The 14312-nt window shown below is 59.5% G+C and overlaps 1 protein-coding gene across 1 annotated transcript in view; it reads right to left on the bottom strand.

Moving 5' to 3' along the window:
• The window catches only part of KCNQ4 (potassium voltage-gated channel subfamily Q member 4), a gene marked incomplete at its 5' end in the record, with an annotated part of 51479 nt that extends 37168 nt beyond the window's left edge, over positions 1-14311 (bottom strand). Inside the window, one exon of the mRNA XM_034653243.1 lies at positions 14115-14311. Within this exon, the coding sequence (XP_034509134.1) occupies positions 14115-14311 (197 nt within the window). The remainder of the gene's footprint in view (positions 1-14114) is intronic.
• Between the last annotated feature and the right edge of the window lies 1 nt (position 14312).

Here is a 14312-nt window from a genome sequence, read left to right as displayed (position 1 = left end):
GCCCTTCCAGTGCCCTCTTCTCTTCCCGCCCTGGGCTCATCCCTCACCAGGAGGGGCGTGGGGTACACTCCTGTGGCTGCCCTCACCTGCTCTTCTAGGTGCCATCTCCACTGGCTGCAAACAGCTGCCCTTGGTCCTAGAAGTGTTCATATACTTGGTCCTTGGGATGATGAGCTGGAAAAGAGGCCTGTAGAAGCCCTGAAGGCAGCACAGGGATCTGGGGGCCGGGAACTGCAGGGTTACGTGGAATGTGTTCTAGAATAAGCAGGGCTGTGTAAGGCTCTGAGTTGGTGGTATGCAGAGCCACAGGCTGAATGGGAAGGATTCTGGGCCCCTACCCTTGAGTCCACCCAGAGCGATGTTGCTTTGATATGTTTTATATATTGTGCTCCTGTGTCACATTTCATCTAAGGAGCCAGATCTAATGTTTAAAACAGTTTGCAAACACTAATCTAGCCCCTTCCCTCCTACTGGAACCCTATGGGGTGCCAGTGACCACAGTCAGGTAGCGGATTAGAGCAAATCCAAGGCTCCAGTCTCCTGCCCAGGCGTTGGCCTCCATGAGCACATTTCTGACCTGCAAGACCCACTGCCTGCAATGGGCAGGCTGTTGAGAGGTGATGAGTGCCCAGTCCCTTGGTGGGGTTTGAGCAGGCCTGCTGCTGAGGCCCCTGCCTTGACAGCGATCTGGACCCTCCACTCAGGATGCCCAGCTCAGGCATGGATTGAGAGGCCAGACCAGGCCTGAGAAGGAGAGGGAGTCCTGGTATAAATAACCGTGGGGGGCCGGGATGTTTGGGCCCGTCTCCTGGGCTACGGCTGTGTTTACTGCCCAACGAGGGGGGGCATAGCCCACACATTTGCCTCCCTGACTTGTAGCCAAATTTCTCCAGGAAGGGGTGGCCCAGGATTAGCCCCAAACACTCCAGCTCTGCACCCCCATGAGGTCCTCCCCCTAACTTTGCCCAACATGGGCTCTAAATCCCCCCGACATTGCCCCCACCCTTCAGCCCCAAATGCTACACAACACGGTGTCTCCATTAGCCCCAAATGCCCCAGCATTTGCCCCCAGAAGTCTCAACTCTGCTCATATCGTGGGAGGGTGAGGAGCATGAATATGGCAGGGGAAGGCCCCAAGCAGAAGAGCTGGGTATGTGCCAGGGATCTGAACTGGGGCCGCTGGGTTGGGGGGGCAGAGACAACCCTCTCCCACGGCCCTGGCCAAGACAGAGGAGGGCTGCAGCCCCCGGATTAGGGGAGTACAAATCCCTCTTCCCAGCCCAGTGCCCATCTCATGCCTGTCATGTGCAGGGCATTAGATGGCCAGACCCCAGCATGGGTGGGGCAGGCAGGTGCCCTGTTGGTCACACTGCGGCCAGCTCCTTTCCCCAGGAAAAAACCCTCATGCAGGAGGGAAAGGGGGTCACCTTCCCTGTGGGGGGCAGCAGCTGTGGTCTGCTCGAGCATGGAGGTACAGGGGTTGATATGAGCTGAGTTCCAGCCTGTGGGCCAGCCCAAACCACCACACACACACACACACACACACACACACACACACACACACACACTCACTCTGCCCAACTGACCGATGGGTCTTGCTTGAGACACTAAGCTGATATTCACTGAGGGCAGAGGCTCAGGTTCGGGGCTGTGTCTATCAGGGTCTTAGACAGGTGCCTGGGCACCGGAGCTCTAGGCCCATGGCAGCCGCTTCCCAGCTGAATGACCTTGGGCAAGTCACTTCTTTCTGCGCCTCAGTGCAAAATAGCGTAACAATATCTTCCTCCAGGGTTGTCTAGGAGAACTCAGTGGGATGCAGTGAGCGAACATTAACGAAGCCCCACCGTGGGCCAGGCATGGCTCCAAGTGCTTGTGGACCATCCAGTGGGAGCGGGGGCACCCTTCCCACGACAGGGTAGCAGTTTGGATCAGAGGCTCAGGCTCAGGGATGTGATGGGCCCTGCCCAAGACCACCTAGAGGGGACCTGAGCCCAGGTCAGCTCTGAGAAAACTTCTTCAGTTACTTATCGGTCCTGGGGACCAACTGAAATTCTTGAGCTAAGCTGGGCTCCAGTCTGGGCTCTGCCACTGACCTAAGTTTAGTCCATGCCCTGTTCTGGGCCTCAGGATCCCCATCAGTAGCATGACGGAAGAGGGTGAGACCAGTGATTTCCACACTCTATTGAGCTGCAAGACAGGGAGAGGTCAGGGAGGTGGGGCAGGCCGAACCGCCTGGGCTCAGCCCCTTTCTCCAGGGTACTGTACCGCTGGCTGGGCCAAATCCTTGGGCGCTCTTGCGAGCCTGTTCTAAGGCTGCTATTCTGGGGACCCCTATAGAGCCAAGCCCGTATCCCCGGACCTCCTTGCCCACAGCCTCAGGGCCTGCATCCATTCCCTCTGCTTCCAAGGGCCCCCTCAGCTTAGCCACACACACCTTCCCCAAGGCCAGCCTTTGCATAAGCCACTCAACTTTCCCTACAGGCAAAGTCCTAGGGCTTCAGGCCAGGTCCAGCCAGGCCTTGGCAGGGTTAGTGGGCAGCTCCAGAGGAGCCGCTCAGGGGGCTGGGCCAGGAAGGGGAAGGCAGAGGGAAAAGGAGGCCAAGTGGATGGCATCCCAGTGGCTTCCTGCCAGAGTTTTCCCCCTTACCATTCTCCTTGTGAGATCCAGAAAGGTGTTTCTAAAATACCAATCTGCTCAGGGTATTCCTGTCTTCAGTTTCTTCCTGGGCTCAGTCTCCTCCAAGAAGTCACTGGTCCTTCACCTGGCATCCTCGGTTCATGTCCCAGCCTGTTCTCTGCACCCCTCCTGCCCCCTCCAGGCTCCCACTCTCCTGACCTCTTGGAGGTCTTTGCAACATGCCATGTTCAGCCTCACCTCTGGGCTTTGCCCATGCTAGTCCCTCTGCCTTGAATGCTGTTCCATGCTCCTTTTTGCCTGGTCGACTCCTACTCCTACTCATGTTGCAGGTCTCCACTTAAACCTCTTCCTCTGCGAAGCCTTCCTAGCCATGCCCAGTTTGGGGCTGGGTTTGGCCTCTGTGCTGGGCTCCTGTGGGACTCTGCACCTGCCCAGACCACTGCCAGCCCCTGGCCCATCTCCCTAGGGACCGAGGGAGGGTCTCATTCACTGCTCTGTCCCCAGCATCTGAGATAGTGGCTAGCCCCAAGGCACTTCCCGTGAAGGCTTCCTGAATGAGAGAGCCAGTTCCCAGTGCAGAGAGGGGGTGGAGGACAGGACCATGAACGTCAAAGCTCAACTGGTCCTCCTATGGGCTGCGGGCCCATGAGGGCCAGTTACACGTAATACGGTGGGCAAGGGCATAGCCCCTAGAACCGGGCTTCTGGGTTTTGAATCCTGGCGCTTCCACCTACACCCAGGCAAGTTTCTCAACCTCTCTGTGCCTCAGCGTCCTTAGCCGGGAAATGGGCATAGCAGTAGCTCCCTCATCCGGGTGTTGAGGGGAAAAAGTACGAGGTGCCACGGTGAGTTCTCAGAGCAGCTGCCGGCGCCAGGTCAGCCCTCCTGAAACATTTGCTATTAGTATCCCTCTTATCATTGACAGCCCCAGCAGGAGAGGGAGACTGAGGCACGTTGGGGGTGGTGGCCATAGGAGGCCACCCAGCAGGAAGGCGGCCTTCCCGCCCCAACCCACATCCCCACATAAAAATGTTCGCCCCAGCAGCCCCCCCTCCCCACACTGACTGCGGCCCTGAAGACCTGCTCCCAGGAGAGTGCTCGCACGCTCAGCCTGAAACCGCCACCCTCCTGGGCGCTCAGCACCTCCGGGCTGTGTGACAGAGGCACGTGTGTCAGTGTCCTCCTCTGTGCCACGGGCTGATAACAGTACCCAGCTCCCAGGGCTCTCGGAAGGACGGAATGGAGTAGTACACGGAAAACATCTGGCACCGTCCCTGGTGTAGACCAGACCGTGGATGTTCTCAGCGTGTGACAAACTCGGTTAGAACTCGGATCCTGGCTCCCGGTAAGTGCACTGTGGTCGTGGGGTGGGGGTGGGGCGCCTGAGGAGAGGACCTGCCCTCTGGTCCTGCGTTCTTGTTCTTGCGTGGCTTGTGCGCCGCCCCCTTGCTCGGCGGTGTCCCTCCCTCGGGGCTCAAACCAGTACAGGCCCAGGACCCCGCAAGAGAGGGAGGTAAGAATACGAAGAGCACAAGGAGCCCTCTGTTCTTCGCAGTTTGTAGCAGGAAGTGTCATTCCGTGCGGAACGAAGGCAGGGCCTCAGAGAGACTGAGTCGCCTGCCTGGGGTCGGTCACACAGCCTTTAGGAAGCAGAGGCAGGAGCTGAACCCCAGCCGCTGACTCCTGCTCCAGTGCTCCTCTAACTGAGGGGTGAGCCCTGATTCTGGCTGACCCTATCCCCACCCACCCCGGGGCCAGTCTTGGCTAGAGCCCTGCGCTGGTCTTCACTGCTCTCTGGGACTGACAGGGCCTGAGACCCAGGAGGAGTAGATAAAGAGACTGAATGCTCTTTCCATCCCCCTAATCCTTCCATCCGCACCTGGACCCTTCTGGCAGCTCCAGCTCTAGGGGGGAGGCAGGGAGGTGCCCAGACTCAAGGATTTCACGCACCAGTAAAATTTCCAAAAAATACTTGGGGACTGGTTGTCAACTTTTTATTTTGCCAAGTAAGGACATTTGGGAAAAAAAAATTCCCAGCCCCATCATTTCATAAAAGAAAGGATGTAATCTCAGACTAAAAGTCCTTTAAATGGAATAAATTTAGCTTTAGGAAAAAGTCACCACATTGTGCTTATTTCCCTCGATTTTGCCTTAGGCCACTGAAAACCACATGGGTCTGCTGACATTTCTGAGAACCACTCAGAGCTTGGGCTTGGGAGACACACAGACATGGGTTCGAATCCTGCCTCCACCACGGACAACCGGTGTACTTGGGTGCACGTTATTTCCTCTCCCTGAGCTTCACTTTCTGGTCTGCAGAATGGGAACAATAATAGTGTTTGCAAAATGCTAGCTCCTGGGGAGAACTCAGGCAGGCCCTGGCTCCCAGCCAGAGGTACCTCCCTGTCCTGTCCCTGCCTCTGGCTCCCCATTGCCCACAGGGCCAAGCCCACCTCCATAACTTGATGATCCAGGACAGGGTAGGTAGAGGAAGAGAGTTCCAGCTCAAAGCCTTTGCTCTCGGTGTTGCCTCCAAGTGGAGCGCGCTCGGGATAAAAATCACGAGAGCCTGCAGCTCAGTGCCCACCCACAGAGAACCGGGGGTCCTTTCTCCAATTTCCCTCTAGCTGGCAAAACCCTTCTCATCCTTATACCCGGCCTCAACACCACCGTCATTCCCTGGCTCAGCAAACATTTACAAATTACCAACCACATGCCAAGCACTGTGCCCAGCCCCCACCTCCCAGACCTCACAGTCCAATGGAGGAGAGCTCAGAAGAACGCACAGGGCAGGGAGAGCCAGGCTCTGGGGAAGGGCCCCCAGTGGGGCCTGGGGTGGGGGTGGGCAGGGAGTGAGTCCAAGAAGAGGTGGTGCTCCCGCTGAGAAGGGAAGGATGGATAGGAGTTCACTAGATGATGGATAGGCCAGGCGAGGGAGTGTCAGGCTGCAGGAAACGCACAGAGAGCGTTAAACAGCACATTTTGGGGACGCTACAAGTTGCTTCTTAGGTAACAAAAGATGCTTGAGGGGTGCCTGGGTGGCGCAGTTGGTTAAGTGGCTGCTTTCAGCTCAGGTCACCATCCCAGGGTCCTGGGATCGAGCCCCACGTTAGGCTGTCTGCTCAGCCAGGAGCCTGCTTCTCCCTTTCCTCCCTGCTCATGCTCTCTCTCGCTATCTCTGTCTCTGTCTCAAATAAAGAAACAAAACCTTTAAAAAACACCAACAAAGGATGCTGAGGGAGGGGGTTCCTGACTTGGGCAGTGAGGGGTATGGGAGTCACTGCCAGGGCACTGGGGAAGCGGAGGTTGGAGGGAGAGGCTGAGTTTGAGGTGCCCATGGGACGAGGGGGCAAGGTGTTCACAGGAAGCTCAGGGATGAAACTGCAGAGGGCAGGCTGTCATCCCAGAGGGAACCCCCAGGGTCACAGGAGTGCATGAGCCTGCCCCCCCATACACACACAAAAACTCTGTACAGTGAGGAGGACACAGGACAGAGCCCCGAGGAACCCCAACAGTCAATGGGCAGAAAGAGAGAGAGCCAGAGAGGCCCGCTGAGGAGAGTCGAGGCAAGGCCCAACGGGCTTAGACCCTCAGGGGCAGCATGGCAGCATTCTCAGGAACCCCGTCCTGGGTTTGAATCCTCCCTCTACAACTTACCAGCTATGTTGACCTGGGGCCTTCATTCCCCTATCTGTAAAACAGGGCTGATTTATGTTTTTACAGCAAGGAGAATAAAGGGCAGAGGGGAGAGGGCCGACATCCTGGGGTGGCCTCCAGCGCACCCCCAGGCTGTACCTCCCTCCCGCTGCTGGGCCCCGGGGCCACACTTTCCTCCCCTCCTCTGTCTCCCCCACCAGACTGCCAGCAATCCCCAGAAGTGTGCTGTGTCCTTGGGCAATCAGGTCCTTTCTCCTGGCCTCAGTTTCCCCATGTGTGCAAAGAAACCACGGCTCTGCTTGAGCTCCGAGGCCTTTCTGGCTCTGAGGGTGTGCAGCAGGGGGGGTAAAAAGGCCTATTTCTGCCCCAGGAGAGGAAATTGCACAGGGGTCTGGGTCCGCATTATGCCCAGGGACTGGTCCCTCCGGAAGAGGGTGGCAGCCGGGCCAAGGAGGGCAGGAGCAGAGGCGCCCGGGATTGTGCTGACGACGCTGTTCCTTCTCCCCTCCTTTGCTCCCTGCCCCCTCCCCTCCCAGGGGACAGCCAAGCCCAGCAAAAAATAAACCCAAAGACGGTGACCTGGGAGGCCTGAGGCTCTCAGAGAGGAGTGGCAGGGAAGGAAGGGTGGCAGCGAGGCAGCCTGTGACCACCCCCCCCAAAGCCAAAGGGTACCTGGTCTGACCCCTCTCCCCCACCCCCCAGGCTCAGCTCAGAGGGAGCAAGCTCTATCTACTCTCCATCCTCACCCCTGTGAAGGAGGGGTGCCAGTTGCTTGACAGGGATAATAAGCAGAGTAAATCTTGTCCAGCTCAGCTAGACATGGGTCCCCAAGTTTTGGGAAGAGTACCCCAGGGAATTTCACTCTACCTCCTGCTTAGTGGGCAGTCCTTCCTGCTGTCTGACCTCCATCCCTTATGCTTCAGTGGGAATCATGCTCCATTTATCTCCAGCAAGCTTTCCCCCTTTCCCACCTGCCTGGCCTGGATGTCCGAGGAGTCTCAGGAGAAAGTACTCCCCCCACCCCCCCCACCCAGCTCCAGATTTCCCTGCAGAGATTGGGGAGGGCCCCTAGGCCAGAGATCCCACTCCACCCACTGTTCCCCAATCTCCAAGAAGGAAGGAAGAGGGAAGGAATTGCTGAGCTCCTGCTCCCTTGGCCTCCCTCCCTCAGGCGCTGCCCACAGATTCCCAGCCCAATTAGTCTGCTGCCTGGGGCTGCCCCTCCCATTCCTTCCTCACCTCCCACCCAGGTGCCAACCCCCAGGGCACACAGATCCTGCCCTAGGGACAGAGTTGCCCAGAAAGCCTGGAGTCCTGGGGGCACTTTATGGGGGCCCCAGAGGTCTGACCAGCACCCTCTCCCTAGCCCGTCAGAGCCCCAGCTGGGGGCAGGCAGCCCCCCGAGGGCCCTTCTAAGCGCTCCCAGTCCTCTGAAGGGCCCAGGGAGAAGGTGCTGGAGACTCCCTTGCCCACCCCGCCACTGCCTTCCTGCAAAACTCAAGGTCTGCACAGTGGCTCCCTCTGCTCCTCCACAGTCACTCTGTGCCCAGCAGCCTTGAATGGTCCACGTTCCTGTTTAGCCCCATCTTACAGAGCGGGAGAGTGAGGCCCGGGGATGGGGGTGGAATGCGGGTGGGTACCTTCCCAGCAAGTGTTGAGATCTCTGCATCTCCTTTGGGATTCCCTGTCCCTGTTCCCCAGGATGATATGCTTGGGAGAGAGTGGGGTATCACCCTCCTCTCCCAGGGGTCCCCAGCTGTCCCCCTGAGCACCATGGGGCCAGGCTTGCTGCAGGTTTGACCACGAGGCCCACACCCCGGCCGTGCTGTGACGTTGCCACGGACACCCTCCCCCCCATATAGACACGCTCACACCCACCCCCAGGGGCTCTCTGCCGGGGGCTGGGAGAGGATGCAGGAGAGGCCAGGGGCCGGGCAGGAGTCCCAGGTGGGGTGCAGGTCTGGTCTGTCTCCCTGTGCCCCCCAGGTCTGGTACAGAGCTCCAACCCAGGTTGGAGTCCTGGCACCTCCGATCACTAGCTGTGTGGCCTCGCACAAGTGGGTGGCATCCCCTTCCTCACCTTCCTCATGTGCACTGAGGATCACACAGGGCCTGCCCTCCGCACTGGCTGTGGGGTTAGATGAGGGACTGCAAGGCCGGACCCGCAGAGAGCTCCCCCCCACCCGCAGTCACGCTGAGCTCTGCACTCAGCCAGGACACAGTCAGACCCTCCCCAGGCAGGAGGACAGTGAAAGTGACAGCAACAGAACAACCCCGTGCCAGCGCCGGTGGCTGCTGCCAGTGCCCAGCACAGCGCCTCCACTTTAACCCCCTTGCCCCAACTATGCCCGCTTTCAGGTGACAAAATCGAAGCTCAGAGAGGTTAAGTCACTTGCCCAAGGACACATAACTGCTCAGGGTGGGGCCAGAAGTGATCCCAAACCTGTCAGACTCAGATCTCATGCTCTTAACCGGCTGTGGGGCAGCCTCTGGGGGGATGACAAGTGCCCCCCTCTTTCTCCACCCCAGCCCCACAACTCCCACACTCGAGGTGTTAGGGAGGGGCTGCCCCTGAATTCCCTGCTGGGACCCCCATGGGTGCGGTGCCGGGGAGGAAGGGCGATGAGCCGCTCCGAGTCCGAGTCCAGGGAAGCTCGCTGCATGACCTCCTTGGGGGGCAGGGGCAGGGCCTTGGCCGCTCTGCAGAGCCTTCCTTTCTCCTGCTCCCCAGGAGGTTTCAGCTCCCTTGACTGGCTCCGAGACCTTAAATTAATCACGCACTCAAAGTGCTGCCATCAGCCCAAGAGTAATCACCTCTTCAAACACGCCTGGCTCCAACATTCCCAGAATATAGGTTTCCGCAGCAATAGGGACTAAAGTCAGACATTCAGCAGGGCTTCCTCAATGGAAGGAATGAATGTACTATGGAGCTGGGGTGGGATAGCAATGAGAAGTCTAACCTGCTCCAGTGACCCCAAAGGAGAACTCCGGCAGGAGGGCACAAAGGGGCCTAAGGGGCAGGGAGAGGGACAGAAGAAAGCATAGAAAGCTAGCAGAATGGTCTCTCCATTCGCCCCCTCCTCACAATACAGACCAAACAAAAGAATGAACACTGAAAACAGCAGCACCAAAAATCTGGGTCACACTCCAAGACTTTCCCCATCGTAAGGCCAAGTTCCTGGGGTGTTAGGCTTCACCATCAGCTGAGAACAGACCTGAAGTCCTGACCTGGGAGTCCAAAGGCCTGGGGTCCTGGCACCGTGGACCACCGATCTGCCAGATGTGAGCTGGGACAGGTATCTGCCCCTCTCCGTGCCTCAGTGGACCCAGCAGCACACTGCAGCCCTGGGCAGAAGGGTCCCAGGGGGGGCCCTTCAGGGAAAGCAAAGGCCAGCCGAATTCTAGCTACCCTGCTCCCACGTGGCCCTGAGGCAGCCCTCCCAGGTGGACGTGCAGGTCAACATAGGCCTATTAAGGGCAGCCCTACTGGTGTGGACAGGTGGAGGCAAGAAACTCAGGGAAGGGGGTCAACTCTCTTCTGTCCTAGGGGTCTGGACTGGGGCTGCAGGCCCAGGGGTGAGTCTCTGAAGTCAGTGGAAAGGTGGGGGCAGCTCTGCATTAGATTTCCTTTCACTGGATGAATGCTGCTGGTGCTTCTGTGACACCCATGGCCGCGTGTGTCAGGGTTGTAGTGAGCGTGTGCATGAGACGGACAGTTGAGTGTGCAGTGGGGACGTGTGTGTGTGTGTGTGTATGTGTGCAAAGCCAAGTACAGCACAAGTACGACCGCTTTGGGTGAGACTGGGCAATTGCCGTCCAATCTCACCAACTCTTCTCCCTGCCCACCCCCTGCTGCCTGGGTGCTGGGTGCTGGGTGCTGGGGACAGAGAAACAAATGACACGGGAGCGCTGCTCCTGCCGGGCCTGGGGCTGGGGCGTGGGCTGAGGACAAGCCGCAGGAGAGACAGCCCTGAGTCACACCTAGCTCTCAGGAGGCTCCTCGGGGACCTCTCCTGAGCCTCAGTTTCCCCACCTGTCAAACGAGGAGGATAGCAGCACCTGCCTGGGGGAGGTGGTTTGCGGAAAGCGCCGTGCCCGGTGCACAGCTGCCCCTCCAGAGATTTCCATTCCAACGGTAGGAGCCCCCCAGGCGGCTGCGGGGAGCAGGGGGGGCGCGGGGGGACGTCCCGGATAGGGAGTCAGGAGTCTTGGGGTCTGGTTCCGCATCTGCTTCTGATTCACTGTGTGACTTGGGTCCCCAGAGCCTTCGTTTTCTTATACGCAAAATGGGCTGTCCGAATGTTGAGGACCCGCCTCGTGGGGACGCCTGAGGGCTCCGGGCCTCCTTTGCGGGGTTGATTTCCAACCCAGCGAGCGATCTTTCTCAGACTCTGGGCAGGGTGGGAGCTTGGAAGCCTCCCGGGTTGGGAGTCTGCGGGCCCCAGGAGCTGCCGCCACATCCTCCCCTCCCCATTCCCACAGCTTCTGACCCCAGGGACAAGGCTGAGGGGGATGTTTACAGAGTGTAGACCTTCACACAGAGAAAGTGCTGGGCAGCTGGGGGCTGGAAGCAGCCAGAGTCTCACAGTGGCTCACGGAAAATGGCCGGTAATGACCTTGCCCTGTATCAGCCCCTTCCAGCCCTTGGACTTCAAAAGGGAGGCTGGGGGGCAGGGGGGCTTTGAGAGGGTGCAGCAGGAAGTGAGCCTTCTCCCCCACCCCACCCCCTCACCGAGGGCTCACGAAGCAGGATGGGCTGTGGTGTGGTATTTCTCAAAATTCAGAGAGCTGGGCCTATGAAGGGTTGAGGGCTTAATCAAAGACTGGGATGCCGAGGAGGGATTGGGGTTTGGTGACAGGACCAGGGGCCCACCGAGAGGTGAGAGGGCTCAGAGAGGGGCCGGCGATCCCGCCTTCTGGACCTCAATAAGGAGAAGACGGGAGTCGGCAGTGCCCCCTTCCCAGAGCCCACAGCTGCGCGGCGAAGGAGAGGCCTCTGCGCAATCCCCCACACGTCGGTACCAGAAAAGGTACAGGTTGTGCAGGGACCTCGCTGGCAGGTGTGAGGCTGGCGTCCCCTGGGGTGAAGAGATCCAGCTCACCCCAATTCCCTCCTTCCTGAGCCCTTCTCTTCCAGGCTTTCCTGCCAGACCTCTCCTGCTAGGGCCTGAGTCTCTGGGGAGGGGGTGCTGGCTAACTGTGTGCCCTGGGACCCCTGCACCTGGGCCACCTCTGATCACCTGCTGTGGAGGTGGGAGAGGATTGGACCCAAAGAGCAGTGGGAGGGCTGGGAGTCCGCCAGCAGGAAGCACTTCCTGGCAAGAACAGCCAAGACCCTACAGAAGTGACTGAGAAGCCCCACATCTGGAGCGCCTCGAGAACAGCAGAAGCCTCCTGTCTGGCCCCCTCCGCCAGCCCCAGGAATAACACCCATCTTTCACACTCAGACAGGCCCTTGCAGCTCACCCAGCTCTTTCCCACCCATTACCTCATCCAAGAGGGAGGCCCACAAGGTTGGGGTTTCCACACACTTTGACGGCCGAGACATCTAAAAGCTCAGAGAGGCCCAGAGATCAATCCAGGATCACACAGCACCCAAGAGGTGGAACTTCCGACCCCTCCCTCCATTTGATCTCTAAGCCAGAGGATCGATCCCCCGAGACCCTAACGCTCTGGACGTTTTCCCACCGCTTTTCCTCCCCCAGAGCTCCTGGGAAGCCTCATCGCTGGGCTCCCGGGGACAAGTGGCCAGAGCAAGCATGCCCCTGGCCAGGGCATTCCTGGCATCCGGAAAGGGCAGGATGTGGGGCAAAGGTACCAGCAGATTTAGCTCCTGGAGAGGAAGGAGAGGCCCTTCCAGAGGAGGCGAAGACAGCGGCTGGCCGGGCGACACAAGGCGGGTCCTTCACCTCCGGTGACCCCCGTGGGGGCTGAGAAGCCAGGCCTCAAGACGAAAGAACCCCTCCTCAGAGGCCTACTGCTTTCCCCGGGGCCCAGTCTTGCCTTGGAAGAGTCATCTCCCAAGAGGAGCCCATGGAAGTCACAGCCGCTCTCCGCGGAGTGTCTCAGCCTCCTTGGGCACCCGGGGCCACATGTGGGCACCTCGGCCACCCTTAATTATCAGTCCTCTGCTGCTCTCACCTGACTCCGCTGCCCCTTGTACTGTCATCACTCCAACAATCCTCTCTGTGGCCAAAAATATTCATCTCGGACCCTCCCGATTGGCACTGGGGGTTGGGCTACTCCTAACAGTTGATCCTGACCCTAAGTTTGACCCGGTGTCCTGACAAACTCCCCTCTGCCCCAGGCCTAGCCCGGTGGTAGTCTCTGCACCGAGTCAAGGGTGCCACCCCCAGGAGCCTACTGGCTGAGAGCGTTCTCTTCCTCCGCCCTCCCTGCGGCCAGGGGGCTCCTTGGCCGGCATTTTCCTCCCCTTCAGCTCTGAAATTCTGCGGGCCCAGTTAGGATGGGGCAGAGGCAGGCAGAAAGACAGACCAAAAGACAGGTAGACAGACAAGGAGAAGATTGAGACAGTCAGACGGACAGGCAGATGGACAGATGGACAGACAAGCACACCTAGGGATGCCTGTCCCAGGGAGGAATGGAAACAAGCAGAAGGACCGCTGAACAGTGAGAAGGGGAGATGAACAGACAGGCCAACTCGCACTCAGGTGGAAATTCCAGCAGGGGGACAGCCAGACAAGGCAGAAAAACTGTCTGACAGTCAGGTGGACAGGCAAAGGGGCCACCCAGGAGACCCCAAGACCAGAGGGCCGTCTCTGAAGGCAGCAAGAAGGGATTAATATCGGTACATTTTCCAGGGACAGGAGGTCTTTCTCGGGCACCTTCCGGGCGTCCCAGAGCCAGGCCCAGCCCTTCAACTGATATCCGCGGGGCCTCTCATGTTCCCGGCTGGGCCAGGCCGTCCCCCAAGACTGAGCTCTAGGCTGCCAAAATTCACTCTTTACATCCAAGAGGGGTCAGTGTTTTTGAAAGTTGTAGGAACCTAGCGAGGGGGAGGAGGGGGGCCCCCAGCGTCAGTGTTTCCAAACCAACTGCTCTCCTTTTTCTTTTTCCCCAGGGTGCCCAGAGCCAGGCCTGGTGCAGCAGCCAGCGAGCAGGGCAGGCTAGCGGGCCCAGCCACGGGGCAGGCAGGGCAGGCAGGGCAGCCTGCTGCTGCTGCCACTGGCGAGTAGAGGGTGGAGGAGAGGCAGGGTGAAGTCAGACAGTCACACAGCACACACGAGTGTCAGGGCTCAGGTGGCTTATGGGGACCCCCAAAACCTTACAATGGGGGGCCAACCCAGACTGGGGTGGAGGCCATCCCTGTAGAGGGCCATCTCCAAGGGGAGCCCAGGTGTGAGCCCACTGTGGCAACAAAGTTGGGGAGATGTTGACAGAAAGTGTGTGGGGGCCAGTGGGTCCCCTTTGTGTCTGGGGCACAAGGAGACGGAGGCAGGGAAGAGGAAGGCGGACCCCACTGTGGTGGCTCCGGACTGCAGAGGGGCTGGGGGACAAGAAACTGGCTGTGGGGAGTACCTGGGACAGAGAAGTAAGGGTTGGCGATCAGGATGAAAATAGTTGAGGTGGGGAGGTTAGGAGCGAGGTCAAGCAGGGGTCAGGACCCGGGGATCAGGGTTAAGGTCGGGCTGGGGATCAGAAATCGGGCGCAGGCCCGGGGGTGAGCGAGAGGAGGGTCGGCCGTGGGAATGGGGGGCAGAGGGCGGAGCCAAGGGGGCCCGGTGGCCGCGGGGGGAGCCCAGGCTCGGGCAGGGGCGGCGCCGGGGGCGCGGCAAGGGGCGCGGGGTCGCAAACTCACATGAACACATGGTAGACGAAGGCCCAGCCGCGGGGTCGCTCCAGCACGTTGTAGACCCAGTTCTGCAGGCGGCGGTAGCGCTTGTGCGCGGCCGAGGAGCGCTGGCCGCAGGCGGAGCCCGAGCCCGGCCCGGGGAGGGGCGCGCCCGGCGGTAGGGGGCTGCCCAGGAGGCCGAGGCGGCGCGGGGAGCCGCCCCCG

Source organism: Ailuropoda melanoleuca, chromosome 2, assembly GCF_002007445.2.
Source record: "Ailuropoda melanoleuca isolate Jingjing chromosome 2, ASM200744v2, whole genome shotgun sequence".
Taxonomy (NCBI): domain Eukaryota; kingdom Metazoa; phylum Chordata; class Mammalia; order Carnivora; family Ursidae; genus Ailuropoda; species Ailuropoda melanoleuca.
The sequence above is the reverse complement of the archived record's forward strand: the minus strand, read 5'-3'. Positions and strand labels throughout refer to the sequence as shown.